The following is a 9,843-nucleotide window of genomic DNA, read 5'->3' as shown; positions in this document are numbered from 1 at the left end:
GTTTCGTTTATTGCACTCCGGTGTGTGAGTGGTTGACTGAATGCTTCTCCTCCACAATAACCTCTCTGCTAACACTCAATCGGTCTCTCTCCCCCGTCTCTCTCCCTCTCTCTCTCTCTCTCCCTCTCTCTCTCTCTCTCCTCCCTTGTCCTCAACTGCATCCGTTTGATTTCCAATCTCCTCTCAACACCCTTCGCCTCTGATTTCCCATCACCCTCTTCCTCTCCCTCCCCTCTTTCTCTCTCTCCCTCCCCCTCTCTTTCTCTTTGTCTCTCTCCTCCCCTCTCTCTCTCCCTCCCCCAATCTCTCTTTCTCTCTCCCCCCCTCCCCCTCGTCCCCCCCCCGGCCAGCCAACATCCTGACCGTGGTCATCCTCTCCCAGCTGGTCCTGCGCCGCCAGAAGTCCTCCTACAACTATCTGCTGGCACTGGCGGCCGCCGACATCCTGGTCCTGCTGCTCATCGTGTTCGTGGACTTCCTGCTGGAGGACTTTGTGCTGGGCGCGCCTCTGCCACCCTCGCTCAACAAGGCGGTGCAGGTGCTGGAGTTCAGCTCCATCCACACGTCCATCTGGATCACCGTGCCGCTCACCGTCGACCGCTACATCGCCGTCTGCCACCCTCTGCGCTACCACGCCGTCTCCTACCCGGCGCGCACCCGCCGAGTCATCGCCGCCGTCTACACCGGCTGCCTGCTGTCGGCCGCGCCCTACTACTGGTGGCCGGAGCTGTGGCACGGGCTGCCGGGGGCGGGTGGCGGCGGCGGAGGGGGCGGGGGCAGCGCGGCCCAGCACGTGCTGGTGTGGGCGCACTGCGCCACCGTCTACCTGCTGCCCTGCGCCGTCTTCTTCTCCCTCAACACCGTCATCGTGCGCAAGCTCCGCCGCCGCCGCAGCTGCTTCCGCCTGCGCGGCTACTCCACGGGCAAGACCACCGCCATCCTGCTGGCCATCACATCCGTGTTCGCCGTGCTGTGGGCGCCACGCACCCTCATGATCCTCTACCACTTCTACTCCGCCCCGCCGGCGGCGCCGGGCCACGCGCGCCTGCTGCACCTGCTGACCGACGTGGCCAACATGCTGGCGCTGCTCAACACTGGCGTCAACTTCTTCCTCTACTGCTTCATCAGCAAGCGCTTCCGCGGCATGGCGGCCAGCGTGCTGCGGGCGCTGGTGCGCTGCCGCCGCCAGGCGCCGCCGCCGTTCTATGCCGCCCACAACTTCTCCATCACCAGCAGCCCCTGGATCTCGCCCGCCAACTCGCACTGCATCAAGATGCTGGTGTACCAGTATGACAAGAACGGCAAGCCCGTCTGCATCTCGTCCTGAGCGCGAAACCCCCCCGCAGAGCGCCTCGCCATCAGGAGGAGGGAGGGAGGGAGGGGAGGGGAGGGGGAGGAGGGTGTGGGGGGGGGGGGGGGGGCGTTGCCTTGACGACCGACCCATCGAACGACCGACCGGCAGCCTCCTCTTCTGGAACTCTCTGAACTTTGTCAAATGTCAGCGCAGCTGTGGGGCTAGAGGGGGCCCTGGCGCGGCAAAAGGTCTGGCGCGCGGAGAGACGGTTAAGCCGGCTCGCACGCGGACGGGAGGCGGATTGGCCGACAGATGGGACGCCTGGAGGGGAGAAGGGAGGTGAAATGCAACACGTGCAAAAATGCGCCGCATTCGCTCGACTCCGACGAGCGCTAGAAGCACAAACAAACATGCGAGCGGGTCTAAGAGCGGCTCCGATCAGATGCTCCTAAAACACTAAATACAGCACCTGGCAGGGCGGAGTCGGTTTGGCGCTCGAGCGACTGAGAATGACTGTACGGCAGATAATGAGATCGGGGCTGATTAGCAACCGTCACGGCCGGCTTATCACTGAGGGCAGCCACACCCCCGCTCGCTGGGGACAGCCGGCGAGATCGACGACCCGGAGGTCCATCAGCCGGCGAAAGGGGGAAGTGGGGGGGGAGGGGGTTGTTTAGCGAACAGGTGGTCTATCATATCCGCCAGGAGGGGGGGGGCGAGGGCTCTTCCCTACTCTTAATGCCCTGTATCGCCACCGCCAGCCTCTCGGTGCCTCGGAGGACACCGTTGCCATTTCCTGCTAATATGCAGCGGGCCTTGGAGAGGACTGTCTTTGTTTAGTTTTTTTAAACAGCTCTCTCAGCGACACTGCGAGGCCATAGCCCCCCTAAAGTCGCCCCTCCCCCGACACCTCCCCCACCCCGGTCTCACCGGGGACTTCCTACGACGACGGCCGGCGGCCGCTTATTGTTGTCGTGGTGACGGCGTAGTGTAATAATAGTCTTAACTCTTATTGTACAGATGCACAGAAATTATAATTATGAGGCAAAACGATATGACTTGGGGAGGATAACGTTTCCGAGGTCTTGTTATATAATCTTGTTACCATGGTTTTCTCATTAGAGTGCTCAGTCAGACATGACTGGTGAAGACGTGCGTGTGTACAGCATGCTCGGCTTCTTAGACCTACCAGCTTTCGAGAGGGAGAAAGACATGACAGCCATGCCAATAAAGCTATTTGAAGTCGAGTGTGAGAGACACATGAGAGAACGCATGTGTGTGTGTGTTTGTGTGTGTGTTTGTGCGTGCATGTGCTTACACAATCTCCCCCTCAGTTAGTTTCCCTCATTGACAAGGCTGAAAGTTCAGGCGCCTCTTTAATCCCCCCCCCCTCGGAGGTGTAAGTGGTCTGTAGAGACACCATGGATCCATACCTCCCCTATAGATCACCCCCCGTCTCTGTCCTATAGAGACACCATGGATCCATACCTCCTCTATAGATCACCCCCCGTCTCTGTCCTATAGAGACACCATGGATCCATACCTCCCCTATAGATCAACCCCTGTCTCTGTCCTATAGAGACACCATGGATCCATACCTCCCCTATAGATCACCCCCCGTCTCTGTCCTATAGAGACACCATGGATCCATACCTCCCCTATAAATCAGCCCCCGTCTCTGTCCTGCCCGGCGACACACCATAAAACACACCACTCCCATCATTGTCTCTGTCCTGTCCTCACATGCATAGACACACACACACACACACAAACACCACCAGACACACACACAAACACCACCAGACACACACACAAACACCACCAGACACACACACACACACACACACACACACACACACTGCACACGCATATACTATACACACCTGGAAACAACACACATACACACACATATCCGGAAACAACACACACACACACACACAAAGGCCAGCCAGTGTGCTGAACCCCTGGGCTAGGCCAGCTGTGTTCATCTGTCTCGCCCACGCTGAGGGAAGCGTGCTAGCGGGCGCAATCTCACTTCATGCCACTGCGGGTGGTGCCCCGCGTATATTTGATAAATGTTCGATGTAATATGGTCATATTTTTTGAAAAGCTGTGTCCTTCAACAAAGATTTACCGATACGTTCTGACAGCAGGGCGGTGTGTGCGCGTGTGTGTGTGTCGGGGAGGAGGAGGACTTAACCAGAGAGCCTGAGACAGAGCCTTCCGCCTTCTCACTCTTAACGCCTCATCGAAGCGAATAACAATAAAAAAAAACCTGTTCGGGGGAAATGCAGTCTTGACTTGCAGCAGCCAGTTAACAGCAGGAGACGGGCGGAGGACTGTCCCAGTGTGCCCAAAGTGAGCTGAGCCACCCAGACACACCTGGTGGTCTGGTTAGCCCCACTCCAACTCCCCACATCACAAGCTTATCCAATTACCTTTGCAATCTGGTTCCTCATGTAACCACCCAGCCGCCGGTGACCCTGTCCCCCTTCGCCCCAAATCCAGCTCCCTCTGCTCGGCCCTGATTGAACAATCTGGTTTTAGCTGGTTTGAACGAGATGTTGTCCGGCAATCGCTTTGTTCGTTTTTCTGGCTCTGTGTAGATTGACTAGGGTCATGGCCACGTTGAGGAGGACAAATTGTCTCCCCTCCCCCCTTCTCCTCCTCCACCTCCCCCTTCTCCTCCTCTTCCTCTTTCCTTCTATTCCATGTGAAAACACTTTTCCCCCATCACACACACACACACACATTCACTGACACACACTTACACCTCAACACATTGTACACACACACCATTCCACCTCATCTTTTTGCAGAGAATGATCTCTGTAGCTGGGGACCTCATGTGTTAGGAGCTGTGAGTGACAGATGGGCGATTGACAGGAAGTCAATAACCAATAATCACCCAGCAAGCGCAGCCTCGACCCCGGGCCAACCAGCTCATCACACTTACGCTGGGGACTGTGTCACTGGGGACAGCCGGTTACTGGAAGGTTGTGTTTTGGTTATACATCAGTGATGATTGGTGCGTAGGTACACTATGGAGTCAGAATAATGAACCACATTTAACCAGTAAACTACACAAAGGACACAACAACATTAAAAAAGAAAGAACATCTAAGCGACTATATTTACTCCTCATTTGACCATCCGGCGGTTAACCAGCGTGACTGTAATCCAAATACCCAGAAGCATATCTGACACATACAGTGCTATTTAGGCTACTTGGACTTTCTTCCATGAGAACTCACTTCACGGAGTTGGTTAGCTACAGTTTTCCGGGCTGGATGAGTTTAATTTGAAATATATTCAAAATGCAGCTGGATTTGAAAGGTAGGTGCTGGCTCCTAAGACCATGTTTTGTTGCAATTTATGCCTGACTAGTGTAGCATTTGTGCAAGACAGGCAGCCACCAGTGGGAGAAAGCCTGGCAGGCTGCAGTGGTCCTTGAGGCTCTAAGGAATGACTCAGCTGTGCAGGGAAACCAGATGAGAGAGATGGGGGGGGGGGGGGGGTAAAGAGAGAGAGAGGGAGGGAGAGGGAGAGAGAGGGAGGGATAGAGAGAGGTAGAGAGAGGGAGGGAGAGGGAGAGAGAGAGAGAGGGGGAGGGAGAGAGAGATAAGGGGGGGTGAGAGAGAGAGAGAGAGAGAGAGGCAGGAAGATGCAGGTGTCCTTCCCTGTCCCACATGTGTCTGTTCGGGGACGTGCGGCTCCCTGATGGCAGACACGGATAACTCCCCCTCCCGATGGGAGAATCCCCGGCCTCTATGTCTACACACAGATATTAAAAAGATAGCCACACATAAATCCACTGCGAAGAAGGTCTCACCTTTCTTATCTCTTCATGTCTAACCTCCTTCTCTGTCGGCTGTGTGTGTCTGCATGTGAGTGAGGAAGTATTTGTATGCACATGACAAGAAACGTCTCAAAATGTATCATAAACCATGAACAGTTCTGTATATATTCCAAATATCTAGGCATTGAAAGGTAATTTATACTCTTTGGTGTTGAAAACTATTGTACATATACTGCACAGTAACAACGTGAATGTACCTCTCTGCTTCTTGCAGTCTGCTGGTAAAGTTAGCTATGTCAGTGGTTTTCTATGGAAAGCTCTCTTTCGGAGTTTCAATCTATGGCCGGGTTTAAGTTATTGGATTGATTGTAATGGATTGATGACAGGCTTGCATTATCCCTTTTTGAATGTATAAAAAAAAAAAAAAAATTTAAAATTCATTATATTTGTGAACATTATAACAGTATGTGTTCTGTGGGAAGATACTGTACTGCCCTCCTTTTCAATTAAATAAATGGTAAAGATATATTTAAATATCAAAGTTCTCTTGAAATGATGTTTGTGTGTCGTTTTCACACACATTAACACGCACTTCACCAAGACACGACCCACGTGTGACATACTGTTCCTGTTACTGTGGACTAATCACTACCACATGAGCTGATTTCTGTGAACTTGAATCAGTGGAATCAGTCATCACACATGCACACACACACACACGCACACACACATACACACAATAGTGAGTTTGCCCCAAAGAACAGCAAGTCCTTGCAAGTCAGTGCGTCATCTGTCATTGTGTGTAATTGACATCATGACACTGGTTAGTAATTATCACTCAGCCAACCCACACTCCCATGATGGATGTCAGTCCTGGCCCTCCATGGTTGACCCCCCCGCTCTCTCTGTCTCTCTCTCCCCCCTCTCTCTCTCTTTATTCCTTTGCACTCCATGGTCAATCTCTCTCTCTCTCTCTATATATCTCTCTCATTGTTTCTCTCCTCTCATTCATTATTTTTTCCTCTCTCATTCTCTTCCTCTCTCTCTCTCTTCACGCACCCCCCCCCCCCCCCACACACACACACACACACAAACAGTACACGTTCAGTGGTAATCAACATACCAAGCTTTTGAGGCACAGTTGCCTTTTAATGTGGTAGATTACCGCAAACAGATTGATCTCCGGGAGCAACAGTCACAAGGTAATATAATGTTTGATTGATGATCACTGACACTGATGCCACAGGGGGCTTCATGATAAGTCTATCAATTCCACCCTTTATAAATCATTGTAGAGTCCCTGTCACTGTTGAAGACCGCACACAAACACACACACACATTGCCGCCTACATCATAGAGTAAGCGTAGCAGGTGCATCTCCACTTTTCACGGTGGGGGTGCAAAAGCGTGCTTCAGTCGAGATCACTTTAGTCAAAATTTATTTATTTATTTTGCATGCAGCAAATACAGCATATGAAATTTTGCCGGTGTTATCTGTTCGGGGGCCCCCTGCCTTCCACAGCATGTGGAAAGCACGATAGTAGGGGGAGGCGAAATTTAGATGTTCCCCCCTCTGGCCAGCTTGGCCCAGAGTGCCAGAAGAGGGTACGGCATCGATTAAGCCCCCTGCCTCTATGACGATTAGAGTGGGCCGCGATCGAGAAGTCGCTTGTCGAGGTAACTCAGCCCACTAAGACTGTCAAAGAGAGCCACAGGGGGACTGCTGTACATTATAGTCCCTGGCCTCCACTGGCCGACGCTTCGTGGAGTTCAGAAGGAGTACAGCCTAAAGCCTCTGCCTCCGGGGTGACCGGAGGGACCGCTGGATGGCCCTTCAGAGATGTTTCGGCCCACGATCACCACGGAGAGCCACAGAGACTAAGCAAGTGAAGTTCCCCGGCTTCCGCTAGCCGACGCATAGTGGAATACCAGAAGAATGCAGCAATATCCCCAAAATGAACACACCGGCAGCTCCGAGTGGAAAGCACAATCGTAGGGGGGGTGGGAGGGGGGCGCTAATTTTGAAGAGGGAACGGCATCGATCTAGCCCCCTGCCTCTATGACGATCAGACTGGGCTGCGATCGGGAAGTCGCTCGGAGGTAACTCAGCCCACTAGGACCGCCAAAGAGAGCCACAGGGGGACCGCTGTACATTATAGGCCCCGGCCTCCATGGGCCGGCGCTTCGTGGAGTTCCAAGGGAGTACAGCCTAAAGCCTCTGCCTCCATGGCGACTGGAGGGACCGCTAGGATGGCCCTTCGGAGATGTTTCGGCCCACAATCACCATGGAGAGCCACAGAGACTAGCAAGTCGAGTTCCCCGGTTTCCACAAGTCGACACATAGTGGAATACCAGAAGAATGTGGTAAATACCCCCCAAAATGAACGCGCACCGCAGCTTCCAGGCCCTCATGCCACATGAAGGGGTCGGCGGAGAGTGCTCCGACTAGGATGGCCAATTGCAGCCTGTAAGAACCCGAATAGCCAGCAGGGGGAGCCCATACCAACAAAAATGCTGTTTCATCACTCAAAAGTGAAGGCCTACCGAACCGCGCCATCCCGGCAAACCCCACGCCGCCCGACGCACCCGGCGACCCCCGTGCAGCCACGCTCCCCTCAGAAAAGCATAACTGAGCAAGCACAAAAGCCACCAGACACACGCCAGATGACGCGGAACTGCCGAGATGGCGTGGCCCAACGGGCCCCCACCTCCGAAAGCGGTCAGTGAATGGAGTGGCTGTATCCATTCTATTAATACATCCTTGTGTTTCACACAACAATTTCACTATGCATTCATATAATAAGTGCTAAATTTGCGCAACCACATGAAATCCACAGTGACACCATTACACAACTCGGTTTCAGCCCGCTCATTGCTCTGAGCATCCAAAACAGCCTGGACGCCGGGCCTGGGTAGCGTTCATACGCCGATGAAGACCATCTGCCCATGGACTACATGGTAGACACCGGGGCGACGGAAGCAGCGGTGGTTGCGGCTCCTATGCGGAGGGAGTGTGCAGTGTACCGGTCCGGTGGGAGCCCGCACACCAGGCAGAGGGTGCGGAGACTAGCGGCGGACCAGGCTCTCGTCATGGGCTTTCCCTCTCCCATCAGGAAGAGGGGCTCCTCCCCACCGGCCTGGAGTCTGCCCGTCAGGAAGAGGGGCTTCTCCCCACCGGCCTGGGGTCTGCCCGTCAGGAAGAGGGGCTCCTCCCCACCGGCCTGGGGTCTGCCCGTCAGGTAGGAGCTCATGGAGGACAGAGGACAGGGCTTTTGAGTGCTTCAGGTGAAAGACAAAATAAAGCGAGTGAACCGTGACATCTGCCCTCATGAGGGACCCATAAAAAGCTGCGAGAATGACGGTTTCCAACATTAAATCTGAGTAATTGTCAAAACACCCATGCCTCAACCGTGCACTTAACTCATATACGAGTGAAGGGAAGACGTTGTCATTGCCTTGTGGGAGCTCTCCCGTATGCCGTTAAGGAGGAGCTGGATAGATGGGTTCCCTAGCAGTGAGCCAGTAGAAGGGTCCAGCAGTGCATGTGGAAATTGTACACCTGCAATGATACTTTTAACCGACGGCGGCCGCAGCCGTCTGGACTCAACACGATGGACTATAAATGCTGATAACACCAAAATGTTAACAGGCATGACAGGTACTTTAAATGTGGAGCACAATGCAAAGGACGAGACCATGTTTATAATATCACGGTGGCTTCGTTATTGCAGACGAAGAGAATGCGTTTCCTAGACTACTGAGGGCCCAACAGCCAAAAGCCAGCCGTCCGGACAATGTACAAGCCAATATGGCAACGCTTGAGATATGGCACTGTCAGGCTGGCAAGCTAAACAACGTTTGCGTGGTTAAGCTCAGGTTTACCTTAACGTTAGCCAGCTAGCACTATCTAGCACCAGCTATCTCTTGCCGTCAACATATCTGGGCATCATTACATACACACAGCAGATTGTAGAGCATAATCATTGTATTGATTTGATTACAACGTACAACTTACTTATGTTGCCCTAAAGTTATCGGTCAGTAGTCTAGTGCCACTATAGTAGCCAAGGCACTTTAGATGTGGTTTGAATTAGGCTAGGACTTATACTGTAATTCTATTGTTGCCTACATAGATTACATTCTTACATTTTCTTAATTGCTCCAAATAATATTCAAATATAATTTGGTCAAAATATTCATAAGGAATGTCCTTTAGTATAAACAAGCTTAGGAAACATTTTCGTTTATCTAAATGTTAATCAATCAATCAATCAATCAAAGCTTTATTTGTATAGCGCATTTCATACCCAGAGGCAACACAATGGGCCTCATTCACCAATATCTTCTTAAGTTCTGTTCTTAAATTTCTTCCTAAGAACGTTTCTAAGAAAAGCTCCCGTCTGATTCACGACGTGTTCGTAAACCGCTGGAAGAGTTCACACCTGCCTGCGAATCTCATGGTTTCTCAAGTTCAAAGCTCGTGGCCGCTCACATGAATTAGCATAGGTAAGCTCCCCGCCAGCCCCATATAAGGATATGCAACTCCAGGGTCGTGCACAGATGTCACTTCTCTGAATGAATACCAGTCATTCGTGCACACGACTCGCCAGCTTTTCGATAGCATAATGGTTTAGGTGGGGTTGTGTCAGGTGCGTTAGCAAGTCAGAGGACTACATTTCGAATCCATCGTAGGCAATCAAAATCTGATTTTAATTCAGCCAAGTTGGCCTCCTACGAGGAATTTGCCTTA

General features: G+C 52.4%; 1 protein-coding gene across 1 annotated transcript in view; it reads left to right on the top strand.

Moving 5' to 3' along the window:
- gpr139 (G protein-coupled receptor 139) overlaps positions 1–1,327 on the top strand; it is a gene marked incomplete at both ends in the record, with an annotated part of 14,657 nt that extends 13,330 nt beyond the window's left edge. The window contains one exon of the mRNA XM_084438122.1: positions 351–1,327. Coding sequence (XP_084294248.1) covers positions 351–1,327 — 977 coding nt within the window. The remainder of the gene's footprint in view (positions 1–350) is intronic.
- Between the last annotated feature and the right edge of the window lie 8,516 nt (positions 1,328–9,843).

The sequence above is a fragment of the Borostomias antarcticus genome, assembly GCF_949987555.1.
Source record: "Borostomias antarcticus genome assembly, chromosome: 5".
Taxonomy (NCBI): domain Eukaryota; kingdom Metazoa; phylum Chordata; class Actinopteri; order Stomiiformes; family Stomiidae; genus Borostomias; species Borostomias antarcticus.
The sequence above is the reverse complement of the archived record's forward strand: the minus strand, read 5'-3'. Positions and strand labels throughout refer to the sequence as shown.